General features: G+C 36.1%; 1 protein-coding gene across 1 annotated transcript in view; it reads left to right on the plus strand.

The window, feature by feature from the left end:
• The first annotated feature begins 516 nt into the window (after nucleotides 1–516).
• PCDH7 (protocadherin 7) overlaps nucleotides 517–14,223 on the plus strand; it is a 310,621-nt gene continuing 296,914 nt past the window's right edge. The window contains exons 1-2 of the mRNA XM_010576894.1: nucleotides 517–627; nucleotides 13,919–14,219. Of these exons, the coding sequence (XP_010575196.1) occupies nucleotides 517–627; nucleotides 13,919–14,219 (412 nt within the window). The remainder of the gene's footprint in view (nucleotides 628–13,918; nucleotides 14,220–14,223) is intronic.

Consider the following 14,223-nt stretch of genomic DNA (forward strand, 5'->3'; position numbering starts at 1 on the left):
TTCATCACAGCAATCTATCTGTGGGAAAAGCAAATTATTGACTATAATCTATATTCAATATACTCTTTCACAACTAGAAAAATACATCAGTAACAGAATCATTTAGAAACAGAAGAAGGTGACAGAAAAGATAGTAATCTCAAAAGCAGCAGCTGCTTCTGGTCATTCAGACTCAGCGTAAAATTAATCTTTATGAGACTTTTGTACTGCACTGAAAAATTTAGAGCACATTATATATAGAAGACTTAGGCAGCAATGGTTTGGATGGTTTTTCTTCCTTTGTTATTATTAGGGTCACGTAAGGCCTTTGGTCTGAAGATAGGTAGGTAGGGAGTTTTCTACTGCCATCTGTTGATGAATTAGGAATAGAATTGAAGTCCACAGGAGAACGAGCCTGCTCCCACCATCCTTTGGTGAGCAAGAGGGAACTGAAGCTTGGAAAAAAGTCAGTCTGCATGGGCTTTCCCCGGGAAGCTCTTCAGGACTCACCAGAAACACATGCAAACTCCCGATGGCATGGAAAGGAAGAAAAGGTTCTGTTTTGTGGTTAGGGCTCTGCTCAAAGGTCATGCGACTGATCCCATCCTGCCACCAAAGGTTGTGCGAGAAAATAATACAGATGTGATTGTAGGAAGGCATCTTTGCAGTAAAAGAGCACTTTGTTAAAGTGGCAGAGGGCAGAAGCAGAAAACCTAATTATGGTTGTTAACATCCAGTCTGACATGTCCTGAAGACTTCAGAAGTTAGCCCAAAAATACAGTGGATCAAACCACTGTTTTAAATATGCATAGTGTCTCACAGTTACTGTATTGCAAAAAAGACAAAGAGAAACATATATATTCATACTCGATATCTGAAGGACAGTGATTCTAGTTGAATAAGAACATTGTTGTTTTGTAGATAGTTTTTGCAAACACACAGACTGAATATGCCTAAATCTGTATTCATTACCAATTTTGGACAGAAATACAATAAGATTAGTACTGCAGTTATGTGGGGTTTTTTTATTATTTTTATAGACATACATTGTTAATACAGGATCTTTGCAGAGAATTACAAAAATACTTTCTGTGTTAAAATCTGATTTGTAAGAAAGCACAATTTCTAGAAGAAGCCTAATAGATCTACTTTTTCTGCTTGCTTTCAGCAGCAAGTCAGCTTCTGTAACAGTCTTTCTTCAGTATTCACTGTAACTTGACTTCATATTCATTAGCACTTCTACATTGCTGGGAAGAACATAGTTAATTGTCCATTTCTTTATCTTTTCTGCAAAAAAATGGGAAAGTCTTACATAAACCTTTTTAAAATTTTAACAAGAACTGAGACTAGTAGAAATGTGCCCCAAGTACCAGTTTAATAGCTGCAAGATAGTAGAAAAAGTTGATATCTAGCTTCCACTGCTCATTAATAGAATGAAGTATATTGTGTTATCCTTGAGGGAAGTTTATTAGTTTCTTCTGCTCTCTGCTTCACTGCTGATGTGACAAATATCTCGAGCCTTACTGGCTGGGAACTGGTGATTTACAAAACTCATGGCATGGTAAGTGTTCTTATAAACAACCAGCTAATTTGCTCCTGGGACACTTTTTTGTCCCCAGTTGTTAAAGATTTGGGAGGTTTATAGAAACCAGGTTTCACTTAGTGAAAAAAAAAAAATCTCAAATTAAAATTGAAGTTCTCCTCCTGAAACCCAAATACTTCACATCAAACACAAAGGACTGGCAAATTTGAATCTGGATGATCACTCATTCCGTACTGCAACCTGAAAACTGGTCCCCTTGTGAACTGCTTAGATCATGTGAAGACTTGTTCAATAAAGCACCATCGAGAGACCTAATCTCAGATCTCCAGGATAACACAACCTGCTGACACCAAACTATAACTAGGATCAGGGAATTAAAGAAGTGATATGACAAAGGGATATTGGTTTATCTAATATATTTTACTGTGATTAGAGAGACAAAACACTGGTACCTAGCTTTTCTGGCCTACTGTGTTGTCCTTTTCTCCCCATTTCCCATTTTTTCACACTGCAGTACTTGACTATCTTCTTTCCTTCAGTTTGCTACTGCTGGCAGCACCAGTCTGGGTACAGAGCCTAAGTTAATACATTCATTGAATTATACTCTGTTCTGTGCCTCATCTTTAATGCTGGCACATTTCTCTAGTGAGAGCAGCCTCACTCATTGAGAAACACTGACCTAAAGGACTAAAGTGCAATGGGTGTTTTACTAATTGTTCACATAAATCAGGGGCTGATATATTCTTCTGGAGCTTTCCGGACATAGATTATTGGGTTATTTTATACAATGTTGATATATTTTTCTTTGTTTGATATCTCAGTTCAGTACTTGCATTTGAGTGAACATTGCACGTTAAGAGGCCGAGAGGAGGCATTTTGTTTTTCTAGGCCTTTTAAATGGAGGTTAGACGTCCTTGCAAAGGCCAAGTAGAACTCCAAGAAATGTCCTTCAGATAACTTGACAGAAAGATTACAAGTAAAAGCTTTTGATTTTGAAATTCAAATACAAATTCAATAGTAAAATATGATTATTCAATTTCCTTCAGCTTTTTTCTCCATGAAGATTTTTCTTCCCAATTTGCCTGATATTGAGTCTTTCTAAACTGGTAGCTAAATATTCCCAGAATGTCTAATTCTTTATGTGTTGAAGAACTACAACAGTGAACAGACCAAATTCGGTCACATATTTGAAGCTGCCTTTTATTGTATGTGAGAGGCAGAGTCTTGTAATGTTTTCCTTATTTCCTCTCCCACTACCTCCACAACACAGTAACCTTCACACTGAATGAGAATAGCTGGATACAGCTTCCTGCATGGCTTCTCAATTGCTGGCAATTTACTTGGCCAGATGGGGTTTCTGTGGAGAAATGTGAAGGCTAAGTGTGCCCCTGCAGAGCTCTGGGCTCCTGCTGACTCAGCAAGTGAAGGACATGATCAAATAGTACAACTTCCAACTCTTTTCTTGCGTTCTTTATATCCCCTTCTATCTTCCCTCCTTCCACTCATCCAGGACTGTGCCTGTACTACTATTTCAGGTGACATCCCCCCTCCCCCACCCCCAATTAGGATCTGCAGTAGCTTGAAATTAAGGGAATCTTTACTAGTCTTACTCTAAGTTCCTACAGGGAAAATGTGAAGTTGCAGAGACTGAAGTGAAGCACGAAGCTTTAGCAGACGCATGAAGCAGAAGCAGTGTGTGTGAATAATATGAAACGGTAGCACAGAGCTCTTCAGCCAGGAATGGAGGATAGTGCAGTGTCTGCATATTGTCTCTGTATGAGTAGCAGAGTGAGGCATCAGTTGGTTTCTGCTCTTACCGATACTAGGAAAGCATTAAGAGCAGGAGCAGCAGCTGAGCTATAATTTTTTTTTCCGGAGAAACCTTAAAAAAGACTAAGTGAGGGCAGATATTGAGGGAAATGAGATTTAAGCCCCATTATAAATGGAAATGTCTTCAAATAGAGTAATTTTGAAAATGTGCTGAGGCACCAGTCCATTTAAAAGTCATGGAAACATATTCATTACCCACATTAAAGTAAAGTCCCAGAATACACGCTTACATTTACAACTGATTGACTTCAGAATGCCTTAAATTGGCACACAGGTATTTTTATAAAGGATAGACAGCTCTGGGAAACAAAACACTGTAGAAAGCCAGCCAGTCAAACAAAACACCTTATCAAGAACAGTCTACAAGCAAGTGGGATTCTGGCCACAATATACTTGTACATCAAATACAAGAGTTTGGTGCTCTGACATCCTTCCTTAAAATGGAAATGTGCCTTTTTTTTTTAGAAAGGTATGCTTTTTTCTTCATAAATGTCTCAAGTCCTACGGAACAGCCACAAGATGGGAATATTTTTGTCTCTCTCCAGTTTGCAATCTGATTTAATGAAGAATCACTAACAGAAATCTTACTGTTGTAAAGATAAGACAAGAGCTGAATACTTAAAAGCTTTCTTTTCCTTTTATAAAGAGGAAAATATTATTTTTAAAATAGTATTTCATGACTGATTAGTCCTCAGTCTGGCCCAGAGGCCAGTTTTTTTGAATTGGCAAGTCAGATGTGACAGTGGCCTTGAATGGTTGTTTTGATGAGGGTTCTTATATGTTGAGAAAGCACTATTACATGGGCTGTTCTCAGACTCAGACCTCAAATTTCCAGCATGACTGAGGATCAGTAATGATGTTTCCATTCCTCTACAGGCAGTTAGTTGACGTCTAATCCTTCTTGCTAATTAAAAACAAAACTATTTTCTAAAAAGCTATTATTTCTGCTTTTAAAGTACGCATAACAGGAACAAAAGCAGCCTAAATTATTAGTTCCAAACCTTTCTGCTGATGAATCTAACCTGAGAAAAGTCACCATATTCTATACATAACTGATAAATAATTTGATGTCCTATTGACAGCTGTAGCAGCTTATAGAATTTTACATCTGTCAGCAGTTCCTTGCCAAATATTTTCTTGCTATTATCAGGTAACCATATATATATATATTTACAGATACATACATACAAGCATATGCATATATGTTGGGTAGGAATCTCTGAAATTGGGTCTAGGTAAATCAGTTTATCTGGTATGATTTTCTTTCATTTCCCTCAACAGGAAACTATTCTCAAGGTGCTTTCTTCCTACCTGATATATAACATAGTGGACATGAGGCTCACCGTAAGTTGGAGGAAGGGTAGAATTGTAAATGAGTTTTGCTGGAGGAAAAGGTGGTACAGAAAATGTACGTAATTCTGTAGCCTAATAGTTAAGATACTTAATTGAATATAGGGTGGCTGTATGTCAAATGGCTTTAAATAAGTTTTCAGAAATGTTTGTATGTTTTACGTTACATATTCCTTTGAGAAAAATGGAGATATCCCTAGATGAAGAAAACAGGCTCAGGTCTTCTGTTTCACAGACAGGTATTCCAACCTAACCTAACCTAATCCCAGTGAAGTTACTGACGGCAATTTAACTGGTCATCCAAATCTTTGTTTACAGAACAATGTTTAGTTGTCATTACATCTATGTTGCCTCTCTGGACCTGACCCTTTCTAATTCCTCCCATGGAATCCATTTCATGTCTGAATCTTCTATCTTTGAAGTCTTTCCACTAAATTACATTCCATCTGTGAAGCCTATAAAGCCTTAATCATGCCTTCTAACAAATGTTATCACACTTACATAGTAAAAGATGCCCAGAGAGAAGACTAGAACATTTGGGAACTTCGACCATCTGTGCATCTCCCACTTAGGCTTATTCGAGAGTCCTTCCCCCACCCCAGTTCCTTCTTCTCCGAAGTATTGTATACCAAATGCATTTCCTTTTGTAGAGATAGGTATCTTCGTTGTCCTCTGTCTGCAACAGAAATTACTATATGCCACACAATTATATCAAAAGGACATTACTAGCGTAAAAAAATTAAATGCTCATTTCATAGTTAGAAAATTACTGAAAGGAAGTTATAGGTGAAATCCCTTGCACTTGTGCAATCTGACATCATCTTTCATTAGAGTCATATTTTTCCCCTCAAGGCCCCTACTTTCTTCATTGTACAGAAGTGACCTTCTCTGAAGTGAAGTCAAGAAGGAAAACAGGGTTTCATAGTGTTAGAACAATGTACTTTAAAGCTGGAGACTGACACTCACTTCCGTCATAGAATTCCCCCGTGATATTAAGTCATAGAAAAAAACATTTTGATTGTGATTTCTCCTATTTCTGAGTTCTTACCTGAAATCCTGAGACTGTTTTGCAGAACAATGAACATGCCCAGTCATACCTTATGTCAGTGAAAGTTTCAGTGTGCACATATAAAAGCTACGTAATTCTAAGTACTCCCCAAAATATGGACGTAAAAGGCTCAAATTTGATATCCTAAATCTGTGGATATTTTTGACCCGCATCTCTGTATTATCTTCCCATTTGTAATACTGGAATCATAACAGTATAATACAGTTCTTCACAAATTAAATAACATTTTTTGGATTTTTTTTTGGCAATGTGGTCATGTACATCATAAAAAAATTCCATTTGATAATTCTGTGCCCAGGATATTATTTGAACAATGTGCAGTAAATAAGGCCTTGAGACAAACACTGAACATGGAAAAAAAAAAAAAAATATTTTCTTATTAAGTCCATCCTTACACATTTGTTCTGTGTAATTAAATAAAAATATGTTGTAATTTATTAAAATGTATTTTAAATTATTTATTTAATGCATATTTGTTCATTTTTGTTTAATTAAATCATTTATTTATTTATTTGATTCCAATTTGAAATCCAGTGGAGAAAGAGTATGTGAACATGTAATTAGATTGCAGTCAACTGTCGCAATGGATGATGCAGAGGCATCTGAATTAAGGGTCTGCTGACAGTATTATTCTCATATTTTCTAACTTCTGAGTGTTTGATCTGACAAAACCCGACCAAACAAACTGAAAACAGAACAAAAGTTTAATTAGCAATGTGCTTACCATTATTTACAGAAAGGGCGTAATTTTATAGTAAATTTCACAGTTATCTTTTGACATCATTGACACTTAGGACAGTCAAAAACCTTTCCTCATCCTTTTCTCTCTATTCAGATCTAACTTTCATCTCTCTGTGTTCAAACATGGCAGCTTCCTGCTCCACATCATTACGTCTCAAAAGAGAGGTCACATAATACCAGAGGAGAGTATTTTCTGGGCAAAGAGCTGAAATTGTCAAGAAAGTATTAGTCAACCACATGTTGGGCTACACTCAATGTGAATGAAATCTTTGGAGAATTTGTTTTCTAAAAATGTAAAGTCCTTACTAATCTTACGTAAAATTCAGTTTTTTAGTGGATTGCAACTTGAACAAACTTGAGTGGATGGATTTTAATATTCAGACAAAATACTCACAAAAGCTAGCCTCTTGAAAGCTCAAGTTCATAGTGAAATGTATAAAAGTCCTGAAATTATTTCAATAAGATTGTCTATAAATTTCATCATGGGAAAAATAGTCTAGCTTCATTATCAGATATCATTGGATCAGTCTGACTCTTTTTAAAAAATTTAACTATAGCTTCAGACCTGGAAAGAAGCTATGTGTTAAAGCTCTGTAAAGTAATAAGCAACTGAAAAAAGGGATATATTATTTGAAGTGTCATGAGTCATAATAGCTGATGTTATCATTCTTACTTATAACTTTCAGAGTAGTAATAATACCAAGTTAAGTCAATAACTTCTTCCAAGAATGACACATTAGATGAAAACTAGAAAACTTTTCTTCTCATTACTTTGCGTTCATGAACTTTTTGGAACTGTAGTAAATCAAATATATCCTCTTTAAATCACACTACAAGTCACGTAGTCTCCCTGAGAAAAAAAAAGTTTAGTACAAAAATGCCAAAATGTTTTTAAAAGAAAAACAAAAGTTAATAAATAAAAGCTTAATAACTTAGTTTAAAAGTAGATTCACCCAGCTGTGTTGATGCTTAGTTTTAAAATTAAATTTGGAACTCCCTCAGCTTTCTGAAATATTTTTTTCTCATTTCTCCCTTATAAAATTTTAATAGTATTTGTTCATAAAATCAAAAAAAACACTTCCCTGTCTTCACTCCCCAATTATTCTATTTCTAATCTTCTCTTTCTAATTCATGTCTCTAAACTTCTCTAAGGTACTTGATAGAAGAATCTTCATGGAATGGTTTATTTTAATATATGGATTTTGCTTGTTCATGAGGGATTTAAAAGATATATAGAGAGAGATATATACATTCTGTATATTCAGCCAGGTGACATCTGCTAACTGGTAGCATCTCTTTTCATTTGGATTGACCTTTGACATTCTGGACAGCTCTGTTCTTGTAAAATGCCAAACCCATGCATGTTTTCAGTTTCTTTTCACCTGGTTTTCCTTCTATATGCACTCTTCAGCTCTTTGAAAGTGCTAAGTTCCCTTTGGACAGATATAGCCTCTTTTGTCCTGGAACGATCTACCTACCTTTTCACTCTCATTCTCCTTCCTTTAATACAAAGCATTCAGATGTGCACAGTAACAAAATTTCAGATGAATGATGTAGACAATATGTAGGCAATATGTAGACAAGACAGACACACAGACATGCAGTGGCAAAATAGCAGAATATGCAAATAGTATATCACCTTGTAGACTTTAATGAAGTGGCAGATGTAAACCTTCAGATCTTATTCAGAAAACTGCTAAGAAAGCAATCACTTCACTTTTGTAGAACATGCTATAAATAAGTAAAGAATAAGTAAAATTGTAATTATTTACCTAGATATACTGAAATAAGTTCTACATTTTTTCAGCTTTCAACAAGGATAGTGATGTTGAAATGAGGAAAATGATCAATGAAAGTAAAGGTGTGGAAGAAGAATTATCACATCTGAAATGAAATTAATTCAAAGACTACAAAATACACAAAGCAAAAAGTCTTCATAACCTTCACTGCAGAATCCTGAAGGAATTAATACATACATCTGAAAGTCTAGAACAAGGATTCTTAATAAGTATATCAGGATGATCATTTATGGAAAATAGCAAATGGCCTGCCTGTATCTGAGAAGGGAAGCTGAAGCAGAGAAATAAATAGATCTCTCAACACGATTTTTAGATGGTTTTAGAATGCAAAGCTTCAGAGTAAATTTTGAAGCAAAGAATGAGTAACAGCACAGCAGTGCAAAGCAAATTTAATAAAAGCCACCTAAAGGTTTCAAAGAGTAGATGATACCATTTACCTGATACCTTTCCTTAATAATTTATCTTCTAAGCAATGGAAGTGGAGAAGATCTAACCTATCTGGATTTCAAAACAGTTTTTGACACTATCTGATAGGAAAAGTACTGGTTAAGATTGAGAAGACAAAGAATTGACTAATCAGGAGAGGACAACAGATTGTGTTCGGTGTTTGCATCATTACATGGAAGCTGTTAAGGGGTTCTTCATGGGCTGTCTTGCAATAGACCTTTTTGATATTTAAATTAAAGACTAGGTCACAAAAACTTGGAGCATGATGCTGAAATTTGCTGGTAAAACAAGTCTGAGAATCATCAAAATCGTAAAAACATACAGGAAGAATCAGATGACCTTGATGACATCTATAATAGAAATGGGATTGAATTTAATAGATTAAACAAGATTTTCAGCTATAAACTGTGAGTTCATCAGCTGGAAACAACAGACAAAAAGAAAGATCCAGCCAATCTACTAGAGAAGAACTATCAGCCACCAAAATATGATGTAGCTATGAAAAATGCTAATATGGAGTATTAGACAAGGTATTTCTGGGAAAGACAGGAATGTTTAGTGCTATTACATCAGGTAGAATACATCTTCATGATGGAAATCACGAACAATTCCTGTTCTCCATATTGAAGAAAGATTCACTGAAAGCTTCACTAAAAATGGAGTGGAGGCGAAGAGGAAGTCTGTCAGCATGAGATCAGGAATGCAGAACTTAATTCATGAGAGGAAATTGAAAAATCTTGTTATTAGTTTGCAGACAGAACTAAGATGAGAGAAATGCTCTCTGTAAACACATGAATGGGTAAAAAGAGCCTGCGGATGTTTATAGTGATGTGTTGAACTTCAAACATAAGAATTCCATATATATATATATATATATAAATATATATCTGTTTAAAAAATATGTTTTTATGCAACATGAGTGCTTGCACTAGTGAAGGATAGGACCTAGCACCCAAGGATCCGCTGCTGGTTTATTCTGAATCATAAACATGATCTCTGTGGTCAGGCAAAATAACATTTACAACACCAAGTGGTTTAAAGGCATTTATTTTTATTAAAATGCACATCATTTTCTTCTTTGCTCATCTGCTTAAGATCTACATGAATGCTTTAAACATCATTCACTCCCTAGGTGCCTAATGCAAAGCTTATTTGTCAAAGTACTTCCATTGACTTCTGTATGCTTGGATTAGGTTCTATATCCTTACCCACCAACCAGCTGCTGCAGGTTTCCAGTTTTATCACAATATTAGACTGCTTTTCTCTTTTTCCATGATCTTAAAAGGCAAAGAAAGAGGTATACTTTGGTTTGCCCTGCCTGTTCTTTAATGTGCTTAGATTGCAGTTATTTCCTGCTGAGCCTTGGATGAGGTTTAGTTTGTTGAAGAGCAACTTTTTAATCATCTCACAGAATGAATGAACTGGAAGATATGTCAGGCTTCTATCAGAAGATGAAAAATGTGGAAACTTATCAGTACCTCTCTTCCTCTAGATATACTATAGGTCATAAAAACCCACTCTGTACAGTACTTATTACTTTTATAAAAGAAGCTAAAACTGTAATTATGCAAAGGATGATCATCAAGAAACTTTGCAAGTAGGCATAAAAGTATGGCTGCCTGTGCATGGCAAAAAGTGCAAAAGAGGCAGAAAGAGAACAAATGATTTCAAAGACAGGCTATGTAATCTTCCCCACAGGAAGGGTGGCTACAACCCCCTCACTGCTATTTTGGAGAATTAAGGTAGCAGTGCAAACTGTTTCAGGAGCAAAGCTGATCAGGGTTGTACCAGCATATAGATCAGTGCATAACAGCCTAAAATATATTTGACTACTGGGTGGACTTGGCTTTATTTTTTTCCTGTTGGTGCTTACAGGATCCTGTTTTATGTGCTATAAGCAGGGCCTTCCCCAGCCTTTAATTCTCATTTTGGCTCTTCGCTATACCTGTGCAGTACATGCATGGATATATATGTTTATGTTTCAATCTAGTTCAGGGAAAGGTCCAAGGGACTCTGCCTCTTCACACATGCTTTCCCTTGCTCACCATTAGCAGTAGATGGTAGCAGGTGAATAGCCCTTACTTTTCTTCAGTGAATAGTCATGCCTCTGTTTGTTAGGGTCAAACAAAGGATTAAGGAAAAAATGGTATGCTTCTGCACTGTACAGCTAAATAAGGGTTATAGCAATATGACCTCTAAGGGTTCTAATGTTTCACTTTTCATATGAAAAGAAATGGCAAGTCTAACATTATAAAATACCTAGTAGAGCAGTTTTAATCATTGCAGAACAAGGCCACATAGACTGTCCAATACAATCAACAGCTTGGTCCTGTTCTAAATTACTTTCCTTGCCACCATATTTACTTCCCTAATTTATAATAACTGTGTATTTATATGACCCTTATTTCAGCTGGAGAGCAATGATTATTTTTGATGAAGTAGACAGAAACATTAAAGCTCCCAAATAAGTAAGTGAGTGTATGTGTAGACTTAAAAATTACATTTTAGGTATAGCCAATAACATATATTGGCATTAACTTACAGAAGGGAATAGAGCGCCACAGAATTCAGTTATCCATAATGGCATTTGAATTTTAATATCAAAGGTTCTACCTCTGAACTCTGCAGAGTTGCCATCTTGCTTGGATATTTTCTCTTCTACTCAACTGGCAGCTGACACAGTAGATTCATGAAGACATGCCAGATCTTTTATACTATCCTGCATTATATTAATAATAAATTAAAGCTGCACAGGATGCACTAGGAATATCAGAAAAAAGATTTTATGATCCGGTGATTCTCATTTAAAAATGAAAAAAAACCTTTAACTCACAGCAAAGATATTTGCAGCATCCTAAAAAAAACAAAAAAAAACAAAAAAAAAACAAAAAAACAAACAAACAAAAAAAACCACACAAAAAAAAACCCAACAAACAAAAGGTAGAGCATAGAACTGAAAAAGAATATTAGGTTGAGAAGTCTTCAAGAGTGTGTAGAGGCAAAATGATTTTACAAAGTCTATGTATTCAGTTCTGTACATAAGGGATAGCTGACAGAAATAAGTGGGAACAGGAGCTTGAGAATAACTGTATTTCAATATAACAGTTTAGTATATTTTACAGCTATCCATCAAATTTCATGATACAAGACTTTCCTTTGTATATGTAGTTCTCTGGAACACAAACTTGTTTTAAACTCACTTCAGAATGAGCTTCTTTGACTTTCCAGCAGTCCATCAACTAAAGATTAAATGATTGCCACTTATTCAAAGACAAATATTGAGGTGAATCCAGAATATATTAAAAAAACACAAAAACTATAGAAGTGCAAAACTGTGGTCTGATGAACTTAATCAGGAAAGACACATTTGTTAGTGGCTTGCTGGGTGACTGAGCAGGTCATTGCACTTCCTTTTATCTCATAGGGATAATTCATAAAGCACTTTGAGACCTTCAGTGTCTATTGATATCGACCTTGGAAACATTATATCAAAAAAATCCTACATTATTTCCAAATGTGGTATTCTCTGTTAGTGAATCATATGCATATCAACTATACCCATTTAATATTTTCAGTGACAATAAGCACATTTTTCTTTCTTTGTCAGTGCTACCTGGTTCTCATACATTTCATTTAAATTAAATCCAGCTTTAATTATCTCCCCTGAATGTCTCATTGTATCTCTTTATGCAGAATATATACTAATGATTCATAATTTGCCTCTATTCTTGATAGGAATTCATCCAAACTCACCTTAAATGCTTTCTTTTTTTTCTATAGTTTACTTTGCATTTAGAGAAATTGAACAATAGTTTAATTAAAAAATAAATCTATAAAATAATGGGGCTGGGTGCAGCACTCATTATATCCCTGCAAATCCAGGGAAGCCAGTAGTTGCATATGAAGCATAAATCTAACCAAAATCTGCCTTCCCTCATGAAAATTCATATGCTTTTTTTAAGACCTTTCATTAATTTTTCCTTCTGATTTTAAGCATAGTCTGTCTGTCATTTCTGCATGATTTTGAATGGTTAGATTTTTTGTCAACATCTGGGGAAAAGTCTGTAAAAGACTTTTCATAACAGATTCTATAGAATAATGTCATTTAAAAAAGCCCTGAAACTTAATAATTGTGATTTGTAAGGAATGTATATACACTGCAAAAATCCTAGTAAACAGAATCACAACCACTTTTTCTAAATGTTACTTTTCATCATTCTTTATAAATGTGAGGACTCAGAAATGCTGATGGAATCATGCCTACACAAGAACCTTTTATTTTGAACAGACCTCAAATATTACTTTAAGAATAAGCATTTACAATCACATGAGATTTAACCAGTGTTACCCAGCACAGATTATTTTTGCTCTGTCAGTAATTTTTGTGGTGTATTATCTAGTTCAAAATTGTCACAGAGAGGATTTAAACAAAGTAACTGGTTCCATGCTTAGCTAGCATTCAGTTAAATAAGCACAGATGTAGTTGTTACCTGCTTAAAAGTAAATCTGTGGTTTCCTTATTTAAACTCTTAAGTGTTAACGTCCATCAGAAAGGCTGTTGCTGCAATGAATAATTTAATCACTTCTGCCTATTACACGCTACTACACAGCAAGCATATTTGCAAAGCTGTGAAAGATGCCGGACAAGTGTCAGCCCTGCCTGTAATTCCGTCTATTTACCGCAACGAGCTGAGGGAGCTCTGAAGCGGCCAGCGGGAGGTTGCGGTAGGGAAGGGAGGTGAAGAGATCACAACAGAATTGCACCAGATCAGCACAACGCTTTAGGAAGATGAAAGGTCAACGCGGGCTCAGTGCTGTTGTGGTGTCATTTCATCTGTTTGTCCCTTGGTGGAGTTCTTGAGTTAGTTTCTCCCTCCCGTCAAATGGCTTTAACCGCTTTATGTGGGGTTTTTGTCCTTGTTTCTACCCTGCTTTCGAATTTGCTGTCATGTTTACTGTATTTAACCTTTTCCTCGTATTATTATGAATATGTTACTTTCAAGCCCACCTGATTATTTTTTTTTTTCCTTCGGGGTCTTCTTCATTCGTGTGCGCGCGCCTGTGCGCACTAATACGTGCTACGTATTTGTTAATGTATAGAGCGGTATAGATCTGTAAATAATCTGTCTCTCTTTAACCCGAGATGGATTCCCACTGCAGATCCCAGAAGTAATCTTCCAGGGAGCGCCACCGACATTCCTAAACTGCGAAAACCAAATCGTCGTCGGCTGGAAGCGCCAACTGCGGACGCGAGTTTGGACTCCGGCGGCAGACAGCGGGCTCCGCCAAGAAATGCAGATAAACTGGCCATTAATTGCATCTGCATATTTTAGTGATGACCCCCGTCTTTCCAATCAACAGCTACAACAACGGCAACAAAGCCCCGCTGCAGAGTATCGGAAAGGGAGCTTGGCGGGGGGGGGGGGGGGGGGGGGGGGGGGCGGGGGGGGCGGGGCGGGGGGTGG

The sequence above is a fragment of the Haliaeetus leucocephalus genome, unplaced genomic scaffold (assembly GCF_000737465.1).
Source record: "Haliaeetus leucocephalus isolate CR32 unplaced genomic scaffold, Haliaeetus_leucocephalus-4.0 Scaffold545, whole genome shotgun sequence".
NCBI lineage: Eukaryota > Metazoa > Chordata > Aves > Accipitriformes > Accipitridae > Haliaeetus > Haliaeetus leucocephalus.